This window comes from Pogoniulus pusillus, chromosome Z (assembly GCF_015220805.1).
Source record: "Pogoniulus pusillus isolate bPogPus1 chromosome Z, bPogPus1.pri, whole genome shotgun sequence".
Lineage (NCBI taxonomy): Eukaryota > Metazoa > Chordata > Aves > Piciformes > Lybiidae > Pogoniulus > Pogoniulus pusillus.
Window position 1 is genome coordinate 103,017,186 of NC_087309.1, and position 17,459 is coordinate 103,034,644.

The following is a 17,459-nucleotide window of genomic DNA, read 5'->3' on the forward strand; positions in this document are numbered from 1 at the left end:
TTTCCATGCATCAGGAGAGAGGCATATGAAGGAATAGGATTTTGAAAGCTAGAAGCAGAGTGACAACATTGTTTTAAACCTGATGGAGTTAGAAGTTAGGTAGCTGGAAGAACAACAGATGTTTTCAAACCTGTGAGCTTTACTGTCATCTTCAGCAGGGAGAAATGAGCCTAAGCTTATTGCTGTATTTTAGGCTTTCACAGGCAAGAAATATGAAGAATCATCTTCTGTCACAAGGAGCTTGTATGCCTACAAGTTGCACTCTTGTTTTTCAGCTGTATCAATACAGAAACATGAGAACATACATCTTTTAGAAGACACTGTTGGAGTTAAAAGAGATCTAAAAGGGGAAATTTAGTGTCAGTGGCAAGACCAAGGCACTACATTGCATCTAGAATTTTTTTGTAAAGTAATGAGAGAGGGAGCTCTATGGTTTTGTTTGTTTACATTATTCTTCTTTTATGTTGAAAGGTCCCATCATTCTGTAACCATGTTGATGATATTGACTGCAGACTGGAAGATCAGACACAGAAACATTGCTTGGAATATAATTATGATTATGAAAATGGATTTGCCATCGGTAATTATTGATTGCATAGACTCTTAGCCATCCAGGTTTAATGCAGTTGTGAAGTACATAATGTGTTCTGTGAGATATGTTTTAAAGCAACTATAGAGCTCTTAAGATAGGAAGGCATGACATACTAGGTTTTATAGCAGTATTATGGGACTTTTTGCTGGCTGACTTTGATACCTATGTCATGTACAGGGAAAGTTTACTGAGATGCTTCCTGATGGGGAGGAAAAAAAAAGGCACACACACACACAGAGTCCTACAAACCCGCTTGGTTACTCTGCAAGAAAACAGCTTTTTCACAACCTACACTTTCAAACCAAAATACTGGGGAAAAAAATTGTATAATAGATTGTTCTGAAGATTCTTAAGAAAATGAGGAACATCCTTGCTGCTGGTTCAGGTCAACGTAGAATCCTCACAGTGTAAAGTGACGCAAGCTTAAGTTTGCTCACCAGCTGTGAAATGTCTTCCTGTATGTAAGGGTAGATTATGCAGGATGATTATAGCTGTATCAGTGACAGCTGTGACAGTTCTAGTGATTGTCCCCACTTTGCTTTATGCCAAGTGAGTTGCTGTATTCAGTCCATTTTTTAATAGCTTAGTGTCCATGTTGCACTGTTGTGTTACTGAGTCCCATGGAGCTGCTGATGTTGCTGAGCCCCATGGGGCTGCTCAGAGAAAAGAAAGGCTAAAACCAGGTAACTTACATTACCTGTCTTGGCAGGAACGATTTTGGCAAGTGAACCTCAGTATGCATGTAGTCCTGTCATGGCTGTGGTGCTTTTCACAGCTTTATAGTGTAGAGCTTGATCCTGCTTCTTACCTTTTAGACACACTGCACTGAGTTTCTTGTGATTTAATACTGGGAAGGCAGGATAGAAGAGCTCTCTTCAGGTCATAGGAGAGAGCAATTTAGAAAACTAGTTGTGGAATACTTACATGTTACTAACCACAAAGTTAACCTGTCTTAGTTTCTACAGGTAATTGGCAGACTTCTTTTTATATGTTAATTTATTTTTTTAGTAGAGCTAGATTAGTGAAATATGGTATGCATTTATCTGGTCATTATGAGAAGGTGACATATGTGCAGAAGCAGTTGGGTTTTTGTTACTGGTTGAGAGCGTGTTGTAGGTGAAGGATATCATGCACAGGTTGAATTTGACACGTGTTTAACAGGAAGTGCCTGTATGTGAGGAATAAACATATAAGGCATTGCTACCAGCCTTTTCTGAGAGGGCAGAAAGTAGTAGAACTATTCAAGAGTTACGAGAAGAAGATTCAATGGAGACACATGACACAGATTGTGCTGTCTGTAATTAATCAGGAAGAGGAAGTGAGAGCAACATGGAATTGTTCAAGGTGTTACTGGCAGGTGAGAGTCCAAGCCAGACAGAAGAAGAGAAAAAAAATGCAACCTATAACTTGGATAGCAGTATTTCTTTAAAGCACAAGATTTAGGATCTCTAGGTTATCATCTAGGAACGAAACTAGTTTTTCTTTTCTCTGGCACAGCAGATGTGTGTGGAGGCAAAGCTAGCACACATTGTCTGGAGCTTCATACAGACCTTGTTCTTTTGAGGATGTATTTTTGAAATAGCTGTAGACATTTACTTTCCACATGATGTTGCTACTCTTTGTTCTTTCTTAATGCCTCATAGGACCTGCTGGCTGGGGGACAGCAAACCAGCTGGATTATTCCTATGATGATTTTGTTGATGCAGCACAAGAAGACTTATCCAAGCATCTCTCTTCCTCTACAAAGGCAGCACCTGCTCGAGTCAAAAGGCATAAGCTGAATATTCCAATGACTGACCACAAAATCAAGCTAATATTTAACATCACAGGTGAGAGAGGTCAAGATGTTGCCCTTCTTCTGTCCCCTCTGTTTAAAATGATGTGTTTCTAATACATTCAGTAGAACTTAGCATTCAGTTCACCAAGCCTTCTGCAGGTCCAGATGGCACTTACCTGAAGATGTTTATAGCCCCATTTTGCCACAGACTTTCTACTTGGAGGAAAGATCACAGCTTAATGCTCATGGGCAGCACTGTGCACTTAGCCTGCTCTCTACTTTCCACTGGCAAGCTTGAGTGTTGCACTCTTGATGTACTCCAGAGTATGCTGGAAGTCCTGACTGCAAAAATCTGTGTGCATTTTGCATTCTCTGTTTGTATCCCAGCTAGCGTGCCACTGCCTGATGAAAGGAATGATACATTGGAACTAGAAAACCAGAGACGGCTCCTCAAAACTCTGGAGACAATCACCAACAGGCTGAATAGGACCCTCCACAAGGAGCCCATGTATTCTTTCCAGTTTGCCTCTGAACTCATCATAGCTGACAGCAACTCACTGGAAACCGAGAAAGCCTTTCTTTTCTGCAGACCTGGTTCTGTGCTGAGGGGAAGAATGTGTGGTAAGGCAGATGTCTTGCCCCTTACATGTGTTTAGAATCCTTCTGAAGAGCAAAGTTTTAGAGGATGTTTGCAATGGGTTATGGTTTGACACAGTCCAGTGCTTGCAGTCTCCGAGAACAATAAACTGCAAAAATGCTTTGTGCAGTTTGACTTCCAGAGAATGTTTATGTTCCTAACCAAGGCCTGTGGAAAAGTAGACTCCCATACCCGAGATTCCACTCCCATGGGGAAATCAGGCACATCCACACTTGGTGATAGGCAGGAAAACAGTGCTTGGTATGCAGTTTTTTAACCCTATTTGTCTTGAGAGTGATGTGTAGTTAAGATAGAGAATTGGATTTCGTTTCCTGTGCATAGTGAAATCTTTACAGTGTTCCAGAGACATAATCCATTCTCACGTTTGTCTAAATGGGGACTTCAGAAGCAAGTCAAGTATGTATGATGCTGCATTCTGAAGGGAACCTTATGTTTCCAATGTTACAGTCAACTGCCCTTTGGGTACCTATTACTCCCTGGAGCATCATACCTGTGAAAGCTGCTGGACTGGATCATACCAAGATGAGGAAGGGCAATTGGAATGCAAAAGTTGCCCATCTGGTACCTACACTGAATATATGCACTCCAGAAGCATCTCTGAATGCAAAGGTGAGAAGTTTTTCTTCTTCAGACAACCATTTCTGAAAGCCTGTTGGCATACTTTTGGTCCCCATGATGGGATTATTGCAATGAGGATGGCCTGTGAAATGAGGAACACTCCTAAATACACATGTAAAGACAGAAATTCAAGTTTTCACCACTGCTGTGGTGCCTGAACAGATGTTCTAAGGAGATTCGGCTTTTAAGCTTTGTTTGATTCCTGTCCTCATTCTGTGAGGTTGTTAGCCCATATTTCAGGGACTGGTACACTTGATACTGTTGTTGTCCTTCTCAGCCTCTCTCCATTCTACCATGATCAAAGATAAAACTTATGCATGCTACGCTGCAGTGCTGTGACACTGAGCACCTCAGCATCACTCACTCCTAGTGACTTGTTCTGGAAAAGAATTGGCTGATTTTATATCCCATTTATTGTCTTGTTATTAATTTTGTTGATTAAAATTGAGTAACTGAAGTTGCAGTAAATCATCTATGGCTGAACAGGAATTAGCTGCTTAATAATTGACAAAAGCACAATCAGTAATTTGCTGCAGTTCTTTTTTTTCATTCTTTGTACCCATGGAGTCCTTCAAAGTAGATCAAGCTCTAGAAATTAAAGTCTCTGTGATGTGTCTTGTGATTTCAGCTTCATTTTCAGAGTTCAAGAGCTGTGTTTCCTGTTGACCATTGCTTAATCTTTATAAATTCTTCTGCCTTACAGCTCAGTGCAAGCAGGGAACATATTCACCTAATGGTCTTGAGACCTGTGAAACATGTCCACTTGGGACATACCAACCAGCATTTGGGTCCAGGAACTGCATCTCCTGCCCGGAAAGTACATCAACAGTGAAAAGAGGTGCAGTGGATGTCTCAGCTTGTGGAGGTTTGTAACAAAAGAGGCTATGAGATTTCTAAAGGTTGTTTAAAGATCAGCTAATAAAATACAATTCATCTGCCTAAGATGGAATTCTGCTTCTGGGTAAGTGTGGACCAAGCAGCATTTCCCAGCAAAATGAAGGGCCACTTTCTGATACTCAGATTATTTCAGATGCCCTCCTCTTGATTTCCAAGATTAATTCTTCTGTAAAGATTAATGAAAGTAATATGTGATGGGTACCTACATGAAGATAAAACTTTTTTCTTGACAGAAGAGAAATGGAATATTTGTCATTGTTATCTGTGGAGCAGTTTCCATGTCTGCTGTGTGAAAATATTGAGTTTGTTCTGTAACTTATTTCAGGAACTTATCCTCCACTGTCTTTGGGAAGCTTTGCCATAAAGATTCCCAGTGAAAATAGTCTGCAGAGATTAATGGTACATGAAAGACTTATCTTTTGTTCTCAGTCCTACTTGAAGCTGGGGGGGAAGTCAAATAGGTGTAAGAAATAAAAGATACTGGAAGATGCATTTGAAAGCTGTATCCAGAGCAGCAAAAGGAATAAACAAGTATTTCACAGGTGTTTCCATAGTCCTTTGAAAATGACAGATCACCTAACATCACAATTTAAATGTGTCTCCTCGAGTTGTGAATTCCTGTCAGTTCTCATTCTGTTCCTCTAAGTCTGATGAAGAACTGTGAGAGGAGCAGAGAAAATGGTAAAATATGTGAGGCAAGGCAGAGGTGCAAGTGATCACTGAAAAAAATGTCCTTTTGTTCTTGCAGTACCATGTCTTGCAGGTGAATTCTCTCGAACAGGCTTGACACCTTGCTACCCTTGTCCCAGAGACTACTATCAACCAGACCCAGGAAAGTCCTACTGCTTATCTTGTCCCTTCTATGGAACAACAACTGTCATTGGTGCCAGATCCATCACAGATTGTTCAAGTAAGCCGAATTGTCTCTGCTGGAGCAAGTGAATAAAGGGAACTTCTGCAGTTTGGCCAGCAGCAGACTTCATAGCTCTCCTAACAAATGTAAACCTTCCATTGCAGCCAGTGATGTTGACAGCTGGTTTTGCCCACTGATGCTTCCTCTCAGTTATGTAGAAGGTGTGACTGTGATACATACCAGGGCTCAGTAACAGAGTGTGGGCATATAGAGTGTGTGTGTATGCACATATTGTATATGCATGCTATAAATACACCCTACAGAGTTATATATATACACAAATACCTATATCCATGAATGTGTGTGGGTAGAACACACACCCCAAATGCATTTTCGAAGTACACACACACATATATGTGTTTTAGAAATGTATGTGCTTACAAGTACATTTGTGTAAACACATGTAAAATATTGTGTGGTTACTGTAAAAATTTGCTTGTTATTCACACAAATCCACTTATTTCATCATATCTTTAGATCCATTACTCGCATGCAGTTATTACACTCTCATGGAGCAGGAACCTTGCCATTCAGTGCTATTAACAGCTCTTTCACATCTTTCCTCTTTAGGTTTTGGCTCTACTTTTTCAGCAGCTGAGGAAAGTGTAATGATGGTTCCAGCCTCTCCAGAAAATATCAGCAAGCAGTACAAAGTCAGCAGTCAGGCAAGGACAATATATAATTTTGAATGTTACATCAAATGAAAGGAAGAGTGCCTTATGCAGTAATAAATGACTAAGACTTTTTTAAGTGCAATTGCTAAGATGACTGTTTCCTGAAGATATGACAGTGGTGATCATAAAGGGAAAACTCAAGCTCTCTTTAGTAATCATAGAAGCACTTCCACTGAACAAAGGAGGCTGCATCATTTACTGAATATCTTAAATTCTGGGCTTGAAGCCTTCACCTGATGTATGCAATATTTATCAAACATTAAAGAAATGTAAACTCAGTGGAGAAGGTTTAGCCAGTCTATGAAAAAGAGACTGACCACACTTAGTCATCTGACGTCTTCCATATGCTGAATTCCAGAAAATGCTACCAATCTTCTAAGCCCCAGTTGTAAAATCTTTGTTTTAGTTATTGCAACATAATACACTTGAGAGGAGAGCTCCCATCCGCTCTACTCCCTTTGAAATACGGGCAAGCCTCATGTGACTTCTCTAGTGACAACGTTTGCCAGAGATGCTCCCGTATCCCCTACATCTCCCCCCTAGTCTGTAACTCTGACAAGACTGCTTTGTTTCATCTGAAGTTAGGATATTGTGTAAACAGAAGTAAAGATGAATGGTGATAAATTGGGCCTAAACCATTATCTAACATGCAGACCGGTGAGAAACTGATCTCCTATTTTAGTTACTCAGGGGCTTTGCTGAATATAGGTTTGCTACATCAGAGGAAATAACATCACACATGAAGGTTCTCCACCAGCTCATCTTATGTACAGTAGCTGGTGTAAAAGGATGCAAAATGGAGAACTCATATAAAAGACAGCATGATGGAAAATATCATCTGTGAATCATAGCTAATAGAGTTCTGCAGGAACCATCGTGATGATCACATTTAAAGTAAAAGGTCACTTTAAAATAATGCTTCTGATTTCTGGTATTTTTCTCTGGGGAAAAAAGAATGGTTAGTGTGCTGAGGAGACAAATTTAAAAAGCTAGAAGTTACTGACAGTGATTTTTTTTCCCTAGCTCCCTAAAGTGACTACAGGGTGTGCAGTTTTAAATGACATTTTGTTCCATCTGGGTTTCCACCTTTACAGTAAATGTATTATTATTATTATTGACTCCGGCAGGTCTTTCATGAGTGTTTCCTGGAACCATGCCACAACAATGGGACATGCAAACAACTGGGAAGTGGATATTTTTGCATATGCCTACGTGGATATACAGGTAAAAAAACTGAGAAGCAAGTGAAGGAGCTAGTTGTCTTCATGCCCTTAACTTGGGCAAACATAAAGGAGCAAAACATTTCAGTGCAAGGATATATCCTAAGAATTTGGAATATCCATGAGAGATTTACCATACACAAAAGCTCAAAATTTTCACTCTAAACAGATAAATCCACTAGATCTGTTTGTGCTCCTCTTCAGTCTTACCTTCACAGTTGCTTTACAGCAACAGATAGTTTATTACTCAGCTACTATCAAGAAGTGATCTCTGTTATTTGTGATTAGTGCCACCATCTGGAACTGATCAGCCTGTTCCCAGTGTGTTGCATCCTACCTTTTTAATAACACTTACCTCAGGCGTGTGATAAAGCACAATCTAAAGAGAGGATAGTAAATCTGAGTGTCTAGTAATGTGCACAACAAATCAATCACATATTCCTATAGTAAACATTCATGATTTCTGTGTTTCTGAACAGCTACAAATTTGGTCTCATTGCTCTCAGTCCTTTGTTTTGCATTGCAGGCTTGAAATGTGAAACAGAAGTTGATGAATGTAAGTCATCTCCTTGTCAGAACAATGGGATGTGTAAAGATGGCATTGGGACCTTTATTTGCAATTGTCAGCCAGGCTACTCAGGTAATGTGTTTAAATTCATAGCTTTTCTTCAGACAGGCATTGTTTCTGTGCCAAGTAAATAACACAGAATACAAGGGCTGTATACTTCCACACCTGTGGAATTCCATCTGGTCTACACGTTAAAGTTCTACTGCATGTTAGTTGATTTTTAGATAAACAAATGAGCATTCAAGTCTCTGTGTGTGTGTGTGTGCATGTATGCAGTTGCTTTGCTGCAGCCCTATGAGTGAGGAGGCTTTTTTGTATCTACCTTCTCAGTGGTTTTAGCTCTCACCTGCATATAAGTTGGAGGTGGTGGAATGTGTGAGGAAACTGACATACATGGGTACTTTGACAAAACAGCACCTGTGTGATTAAAAAGAAGGCCTCACGTTTTCCACCAGAAATGGTCTTCCTCATTTTTCATGTTTTTGGCTATACATTCACCAATGGCAACACCTGCTGGATATTTTTTAAACTTTATAAGGACAAACCAGGGGCCTTGCATCTTTGACGTCTCAGCCTCTAAATAATGCAGAGGCTCTCTGTAGATGTCTGCAGCAGTGCAGTCAGACATGGAATTTCATCACCTGTGCTCAGTAGCTTTTTGTTATGCAAGCAGTGTGGTGCTGATACATCTTGCATATTCAGTCACAGCAGCATGCAGACCTTGAGTGTGTCTTCATCATGCCTTGTCACGCTTGCTGTTTGAAGGTGTCTTCTGTGAGGAAGATGTAAATGAATGCAGTTCCAGTCCATGTTTGAATGGAGCCCACTGTGTTGATGGCAAGAACAGTTACAGCTGCACTTGTGCAAAAGGGTTCACAGGTACACTTTTTTCTCTTTATGTCAGCATTCACTTTTTCTGACCAAAACCAATGTCTGTCCAAAGTATTTCAACCTCATTGCTGTGTATTACATGTGTGTTGATATGGATGTACCTCGTTCCTTAGGTCCATCAAATTTCTCAGAGTCCCTGCAGTGTAAGCATGGCTTCAGAAGAATTTACTAAATGATCACTCTATTACTAATTTTGCTATGAATTTACTGTGTAATATTGAGGAACGAATGAGGACATTCACATCAGTGCAACTTGGGTTTATTTTATATTCAACAGAAAAATATTTTAATAGTAGGCAAGAGAGTCTATATCAAAACTACTCCTGATTCCCATAGTCAGCTTCCTACTGCTTTCATGGATTTCTGTAACAACTAGGCCACTAAGAAGATGAGGAAACTGGAACATCCATCGTATGAGGAAAGGCTGAGAGAGCTGGGGCTGCTTAGCTTGGCAAAGAAGAGGCTGAAAGGGCATCCTGTTGATACTGATACTTACAAATATCTAAAGTGGGTGTCAGGAAGATGAGGCCAGACCCTTCTCAGTGGTCTGCAGTGACAGGACAAGCAGTGATGAATGTGAATATAGGAAGTTCCATCAAAACATGAGAAGGAACTTTGTGGGTGGCAGAGCACTGGAACAGGCTGCCCAGAGAGGTGCTGGAGTCTGCAGACTTTCAAGGCTTGAGTGGCCAGATGTGCTCCTACGTGATCTACTTCAGATGATCCTCCTCTAGCAGGGTGGTTGGACTCAATGAACACAGAGGTCCCTTCCAACCCTTCCATTCTGTGATTCTGTAATGCTGATATTTCCGAAGAGTTCCATTACAAAATCACCTACAGTTTATTCATTCTTCAGTGCTTGTAACATAGATCCTCTTTTACAGCTGAAATATCAGAATCATGTGTTTCTGGATTTCATGGTTCTTAGGGTTAATGTCTTATGTAGCAGCTTTTCTTTAATTACTCAGAATAGTTTCTCAGGTAATTTCCTGATTCAGCCCACATAATGGGCAATATCCATTCAAATTTCCCACAGTTTGCTGAGTGTTAATTTGTAGTTACTGCATAATTACAGTTCCTGTAATTATTCTGTGACTACTTAGCCTCCGTTAATGGAGTAAACCCCAAACTTGCATGGCTACCCTGTTACTTCTTGCTGTTTCTCAAGAAGACAGGCAACAGTCCTTAAAAAACTAAAGTGGGTTAGTACCTTCTTTCTTAGGTTAATTCAAAGTGGAGCTGTGACTTTGTTCTTTTCTTCTCAGGTGCTCACTGTGAAACGGAGGTCAATGAATGCCTTTCAAACCCGTGTCTTAATAGGGCTATTTGTGAAGATCGAGTTGGTGGTTTCTCCTGCAAGTGCCTCCCAGGTTTTTCTGGTGTCTTGTGTGAAAGAAACATCGACGAGTGTCTCAGCAGACCCTGTAGGAACGGAGCTACCTGCAGAGATGGTATCAACAGCTTCAGGTGAAACACAAGTGATAAATGTGATACAGTGTGGGAAGTTAGATATGTTGTGATGCGTCAGCCCTCTAAGATTTCAGCAAAAGCATTTGACAGCATATTAATGAGCGGCCCCTTGTGGACACTAAAGGAGATCTTAAGAGGCAAGAAAATAGATCCTCATGACCTTAAAAAAAATTACAAGGTTAACAGTAAAGCGAGTGTGAAGCATAAGCGTAGTAGGATTGCATCTTTTTATGGTCAATCTTCCAAAAGAAACCCACTTCCCAAGCTTCAAGGACTTGTCTTGCTTTCCCATGGAGAAAGGTGATGAATAGTTAGGTACCTGATAATACTACATTTCTGTAGCCTGAAGAGAATAGACAGGGTTAAATACAAACACTGTGATGGAATTTTCCTAGTATTTATTTTTATGCTGACATCAGATCAAAAGTTACATATAGCAACAGTAGTGTCATGTTCTAGGTCACTGTAGAGACAGAAAGATGGACCAGCTTGGTTTGGTTTAATAACTCTTTCTCTCCTCTAAGCCCCAGAAGTTTTGCTGCTCTTCAAATACCTTGAGTTGCCCAGTACTAGAGGTTTTGGTGCATTTTCACTGCTATAGTTTTCCCTTTATGTTATTATATCTCCCCAAAAAATCCAGCACATCTCCTGTGTAGTTCTGTGGACCTAGAAGGTGTGCATCACACAACAGCTGCCTCTCCCAGTTTCATATGAAAGAAGGCAGGCACTGTGTTTAAATATTCTTTATCTCTATCAAGAAGAAATACTATGCAGCTAAAAGAATACAAGTGTAGTTAAAAGAATAACAACACCGAAACCTCTATTAATTCTGTAGCATCTCTTCTGGGGTTTTGTTTGTTGTTTTGGGGGAAGGAGGGTTGGTGTTTCTTGTTCTTGTTGGTTAGTTGGCTTTGGTTTTTGTTTTGATCTGTTTGGTGTGTTTTTTCCAGTGCATGTCATTCATGTTGACCAGTCTGGCCTCGTGGTCAGGGTTCTTTGTCATGACAGTAGCTACCTTTGATGTGTGCTTCTCTTTCCCCCCATAGGTGTCTGTGTGTGCCAGGGTACACTGGACTAACCTGTGAAGTGAACATCAATGACTGTGACTCCAGTCCCTGCTTAAACCAAGCCACCTGTGTGGATGCCTTGAACTCGTACGTTTGTAAATGTCCCCCTGGCTTTACAGGCAGCAGGTGTGAAACAGGTACACAGGACCAAGTGTCAGAAAAAGGTGGCTTGACTGAGTCTCTGGGCAAGATTTACACTGGCTGGGCTGGCTTCATACACGTTCTCCAGAAAGCAGCCAGGGTGGTGGGAATCTGAGAGGCTCAGTGGAGCCTGTGTCATTGCAGTGTATACTGTAATTGCAGACAAGTAACAGCATGTGTGCTATGCCATCTTTATATTAATTTCCTTTTTCTAGGGCACTGTTCTATCTGTTTAATTCTGAATAGGTCTACCCAGTTTGATTTTTATTTGCTCTGTGTGTCTGAGTTAATTAGCTGTTTCTGTCTGTTGTATTTCACACAGGGCTTTGCATTACAAGGTTAGAGATTACTATGTGGTAGTCTCAGCTTTGGAGGTCGTAAGGCATCAAGTTCCTATAGGCAAGAGGGCATCAAATTAAAAAAATGGGTCACACCTAGTGCAGCTTACTGGATAAAGCTGGAGTTAGGCCACACAACCACAAGACTCAAATCCTTGTGCCTTTTAGTCACTTTATGTATAGTATTACAGTGGTAGCTGGTGAGTCTTTAAATGGAAGCTGAAGAGCCTGTGATGATTTTACAGACAGTAGAGGATGTAGAGGTCATTTAGACTTGCCATCCTAATGCCAGAGTTTTACAGCACCCAGTTTTAATGAGAGCTCCACTTGATACACTGACACCTAGAATCCTTGTAAAGAGCAGCACAGAAATGCTGTTTCATAACAGTGCAGTATATTTTGAGTTAGTTTTTTTGTTGTTGGTGGGGGTTTTTTGTTCAATATTGACACTTGTGAATAAAATGGAACCAGCTAATCACACCTCTTTGGGTTTTAGAATGGCACACATTGGACTGAAGAGCAAGGTTCATGGTCATTGTTTGTTAGATAATCAGCTTTCAAAGTTGATGTCACACTGTGTGCATTTTCTAGCCTTGGAAAGCTGCATGCTGATTGTAGATAGACTGCTCTATGCTTTCTACCTCTCATCAATCCAAAGTGAATATTTTTTGTAGGTGTGCTGTGTTCCATTATATTACATTTGGTCAGATATAATGTGGTTATTTTTCTGTTTTTTCAGGAATGTTGTTCTGAAAACTCTTTGTCTTTGTTGCAGAACAGTCCTCTGGTTTTAATCTTGATTTTGAAGTCTCTGGGGTCTATGGATATGCCATGCTTGATGGTGTTCTCCCGTCTCTTGGTGACATCACCTGTACATTCTGGATGAAATCCACTGACACCACAAACTATGGGACTCCCATTTCATATGCAGTGGAGAATGGAAGTGATAATGCATTTCTTCTAACTGATTACAATGGGTAAATAGTACTTCTGCTTTTCTGTAGCTTAAGAGATGCCTTTCTTAAATTCATAAAGTTAACACAGGCCAGAAGTCTGAATATCAGCTCTGTATATTTTGAAGTCTGCATTCAAACTCCATAGCTGGAGTTGTGGTTTGGTTTTATTTTATTTCTTGCTTTGTTTTGTTCACTTTTTGCCAAATAGAAAAGCAATGCCAAGAAAACAGTGAAGTTCAGAAAGCAGGATCTTTTTTGTCTGACTACATGTACTTAATTTAAATGACACATTGAGAGAATGATCAGATAAAGTGGAGCTCAGCACTCAGAATAAGTGTAGCATGACTACAAAATCACGGATGGACTCAAGGGGCAAGTTGAAGAATCCACTATACAGCTGTGATTTGAATCTTTATGTTTTGGTACAGGAACACATTACTTACTTCACCATGCTTTGCATATGATGACCATAGCTTCCAAGTTCTCTGACAGATATTTGTGTGATGATCTTTAGAGAGCGATTTCTTGTATGTTGTAGACACATTTAGCAAGTAACACTTTTTAAAGTTGCATAGGGCAGGCCTTTAAAATTGGCACCTGCAAGTGAGTATGCCTTGTCTTCCTCCCATGCAGCTGGGTTCTTTATGTAAATGGCAAAGAGAGAATCACAGACTGTCCTTCAGTGAACGATGGTAACTGGCATCACATTGCTGTCACATGGACATGCACAGATGGAGCATGGAAAGTGTACATCGATGGAAAACTGTCTGATGGAGGCAGTGGGCTCTCTGTTGGCTCAAAAATCCCTGGTATGCTTTGTTTGTACGATACCAGAGCTGTTGTCTTCACTCTGGTTTTATTGCAAAATTTTCTGTGCCTGCAATGAAATGTTTATTTTGGTGTTTTTGCTGTGTTTTCACATTTCCAGCATTTATGCAGAGCTCATGTTTGCTTGTTTGTGTTCATAAGGACAGTTCCCTCACTCAGCCTTGTTGTAGACAACACACCTCTTTCTAGGAGAAACTTGTAGGGAGATTGTTTTGAGGCTGACAGAGTTTAGTCCACAAAGGAGCCTGTGCTGAGCTGATTTTGGAATGGGTTTTTGAAAATGGTTTCTCATACAACATGAGGTTTACCCAGCATTTGCCTTACTAGTGTGCACTCAGTGTTGATCAGCTTAGATATCTTCTGCTACTGTCAGAAATATTTTTAAAGTTATGCCTGTATTTTTTTTTAACAAGGTGACTTTCACTGTTTTGCTGTTTCTTGTGGTCAGCTGTCTTTCCAGTATTATCAGAAGACATAGAATCATAGAGTGATTTCAGTTCAAAAAGATCTCTAAGATCACTGAGTCTACCCATAAACCTGACACCACCATGGCCATTAACCCATGTCCAAAAGTGCCATGTCTACACATTTTTTTTAACACCACCATGGATGGTGACTCCACCACTTTCTTGGACAGCCTGTTGCTGTAAAGAAATTTTCCTAAAACCCAGTCTGAACCTGCCCTGATGCAATTTGAGGCCATTTCCTCTCATTGTGTCACTCTGTACTAGGGAGAAGAGGACAACACCCATCTCACTACAATCTCCTTTTAGATAGTTATAGAGAGCAATGAAGTCTTCTCTCAGCCTCCTTTTCTCCAGACCAAACAACCCTAGTTCACTCAGCTGCTCTTCATAAACTTGTTCTCCAGGCCTTTCACTATCTTCACTGCCCTTCTCTGCACACACTCCAGCAACTTAATGTCTTGCTTGTAGTGACAGGTCCAAAACTGAACCCAATATCTGAGGCACAGCCTTACCAAAAGAATACCTTCAGCACTGAAGAGCTCTGAAGGGCCTTATCTTAGATGGCTCCAAAGACATTTGGTTTAGATTGTGGTTTTATACTACCACATCCAAATTTACATGGAGTTTTTAAAAAGATCCATACTGGAAAAAAAAAATTAAGCATTTTAGTCTGTGTACCTTATACTTGCCCCCACTGTTGCCCCAATTACATTGCAGTTACCTCCAGAGACAAGAAAGATGTGCTGTCTCCTTTACTTTTTGCCTTTTTCTATATGCCTGTGACATACAAAATGCATGTCCACATCGTCTGTGCTGCTGGTTGATTAGAGGAAATCTAACTTGGCATGACAAAACATTGTGTATCCACCAATGATTTGTCCTGTGTGACTTTATAAGCTTTTGCCCAGAACAGGACCTGCTCAAAACTGCTTTTTGCAGTTTCAAATATGTTTCAAATACTGAGCTAGAAGTGGTCTCTTAGAGCCAGCATTATGCCTGAGGCAGCCATATAAAGGGTCTGCTCTCATCAGCATGATTTTAGTGCATATTTGAGGGCCACTTCCAGATTGTAATGCTTACATACCTCAGTCTAGCATAGTACTACCCAGTGCTTGTGGGTGATTGGTCGTGCACTACAAAATCATAGTAACACAGGCTAGCTAACATTTTGGGTTTTCTTAGTCTTCCTGTGGGGATCTCTGCTGCAAGGCTTTGTTTCCTGTCCCTTTTCTAATTCTCTGTAGGTGGTGGTGCACTGGTATTGGGTCAAGAGCAAGATCTGAGAGGGGAAGGATTCAACCCAGCTGAATCCTTTGTGGGCTCCATCAGCCAGCTGAACATTTGGGATCATGTCCTGTCTCCACAGCAGGTAAGTCCTTAGTGCAGTGTTTGAGCACAGATCTCTGAGCACAGGGTGGACATTTGAAAAGGTGCTCCAAGTTAGCCTATTAAGTAGACCTCCATTCCCACAGAAGTCAGTGGGGACCCAGTCAAGCTCTGGCTTAGGACAATAAGCTTAGTATAGTAAGTAGTTTCTTAAAGCAAAAGTAGGTGTGGTAAAGTCAATAGTGAATCACTATCTTGTTAAGCCCTTCTGTATTATGGTGCTTTTAAAGAGAAATGACACCATACACAAAAGCTAGCAGTCCTATTAGAATGTGGGAGGGAAACCAAATAAATGAGCTAAGAGATTGTTTTATAGGTTACATTCCACTCATCCTGCTGTTTGAAGGCACTCAAGGAACTGAAGTAAAACTTCATACAATTTCTGTCAATGCATTAGATACTGTGAAAAATCTGAGCTGTATAGATGGGTGAAAAGTTCTAATGGGCAGCATAACTGAATGTTAGGCTACTTTTATTGAAGCTCCAAAAGCAAAAGTTTAACATTGAACTTTCTCAGAGAAAGAGATGTCTGCAATGTCAGTGATCCCTCAGCTTCTCTGAGAGACAAGCTTCAGTGTTCAGCTATTCTCAGAGTGATTTTTTTTCCATGTATCTAGTTGGGACTGCCCACTTCCATTTATGACTGCTGCTTCTACCTGCAAGTATGCACTGCTGTGAAGAACCCAACTCTGTATATTGATTGACCACCCCATAGGTACTAGGTGCTGGTGTTAAATGTCCCCAAAGCTATCCTCAAAGCTGTCTCTGCTCCAGACAGAACCAGCTGTGATCCCACTGCCACTCCCCACAGGCAAATGCTCCAGCCCATCTCCTTTTTGATTCCCTACCCTGAACTTGCTCCAGCTTGTCAGTGTCTTTCTTAGGAGTACTGGAGAGTCCAAAATGGATTGCAGTACTCCAGATCTGGTCTAAAAATCACTGAGAAAAGGGAATAATTCCTCCTTTGTTTTTCTGGCTGCAATTCTATTCACACAGAAAAGGATGCTGTTAGTCCTCATTATTGCCAGAGTGTACAACTGGCTGATACTCAGCTCACTGCATGCCAGAGCCCCTAAATTGCTCCCTTGCTAGGTTTTCCCCATGATGTATCATGCCATGGTTTTTCCTTTGCTTGTGCTCTTGTGGAATTTCATGAGATCTCTTGGCCCATTCTTCCAACCAGTCAAGGTCCCTATGGATGCAGCTCTGTCCATAATCATACTGACTGGGTGTCTCAGTTTGATAGGAGCTGAAATTTGATGACTGTGTGCTCCTTCACCACTTCCTGGTCATTATTAATTGAATCTTGAAGGTCTGAAGTAAGGAAGCTATTGATAACGCTGCAGCAATAAGAGCTAATGTTCAGAGTTAGAGGCATTTTCTGGAGGAACAGTCTTTGAGTTAAAAGGTTTTACTCTTTTTTTTTAAGGTGTTGTTGGTGTAGCATTGTTGCACAAGATCCAAATAAGAAATAATGAAAAAACCCAAGAAGCAAAACCCTTGCTTCTGGCATCCAAACATCTCCTCCACTTTTTTCTCCTTTTCTTCCTACTTTGGGTTTCTGCTAGATTCAGAACTGCCAGGCAGTCTGCTGCTGGTTTTGGCTTTTTGCATTCAATAATAGTTCCATTGCCAAGTCAAATCTTGAAGGTTTTGTTCACCAAGTTTAGAAGCCGATAGTGTGATTTTACAGGTCATGCAGGTGAAGAGATTAAGTGCAGTTTTTCTGTGTCTTTCTCACTAGTCTTCTGACAGGAGTAGTTAAATTGCTTATTGCTTCAAGTGCAATGCAGTTAGGACAAGAAAGAAAATCCTGCTTTTTATTTTTGGTACACATATTACTCATCTGAAAAGACAGATATGAGGGCAGACAGGGAGGTGAGAGAAGTAAGCTTCCTATAATTTTTTTTACTTCATTCATTTCAGAGCTTGAGATAGTAAATCACCACAATGATCTCTTACTGTCAGTTTTGTTGGGAGCAGCTGGAACTACTCAGT

At 40.6% G+C, this 17,459-nt stretch overlaps 1 protein-coding gene across 1 annotated transcript in view; it reads left to right on the forward strand.

The window, feature by feature from the left end:
• SVEP1 (sushi, von Willebrand factor type A, EGF and pentraxin domain containing 1) overlaps nt 1-17,459 on the forward strand; it is a 148,223-nt gene that overhangs the window by 78,598 nt on the left and 52,166 nt on the right. Inside the window, exons 14-28 of the mRNA XM_064176755.1 lie at nt 472-580; nt 2,236-2,421; nt 2,757-2,990; nt 3,475-3,636; nt 4,349-4,510; nt 5,291-5,452; nt 6,026-6,120; nt 7,257-7,353; nt 7,876-7,989; nt 8,683-8,796; nt 10,074-10,275; nt 11,325-11,482; nt 12,600-12,801; nt 13,414-13,589; nt 15,320-15,444. Of these exons, the coding sequence (XP_064032825.1) occupies nt 472-580; nt 2,236-2,421; nt 2,757-2,990; nt 3,475-3,636; nt 4,349-4,510; nt 5,291-5,452; nt 6,026-6,120; nt 7,257-7,353; nt 7,876-7,989; nt 8,683-8,796; nt 10,074-10,275; nt 11,325-11,482; nt 12,600-12,801; nt 13,414-13,589; nt 15,320-15,444 (2,298 nt within the window). The remainder of the gene's footprint in view (nt 1-471; nt 581-2,235; nt 2,422-2,756; nt 2,991-3,474; nt 3,637-4,348; nt 4,511-5,290; nt 5,453-6,025; nt 6,121-7,256; nt 7,354-7,875; nt 7,990-8,682; nt 8,797-10,073; nt 10,276-11,324; nt 11,483-12,599; nt 12,802-13,413; nt 13,590-15,319; nt 15,445-17,459) is intronic.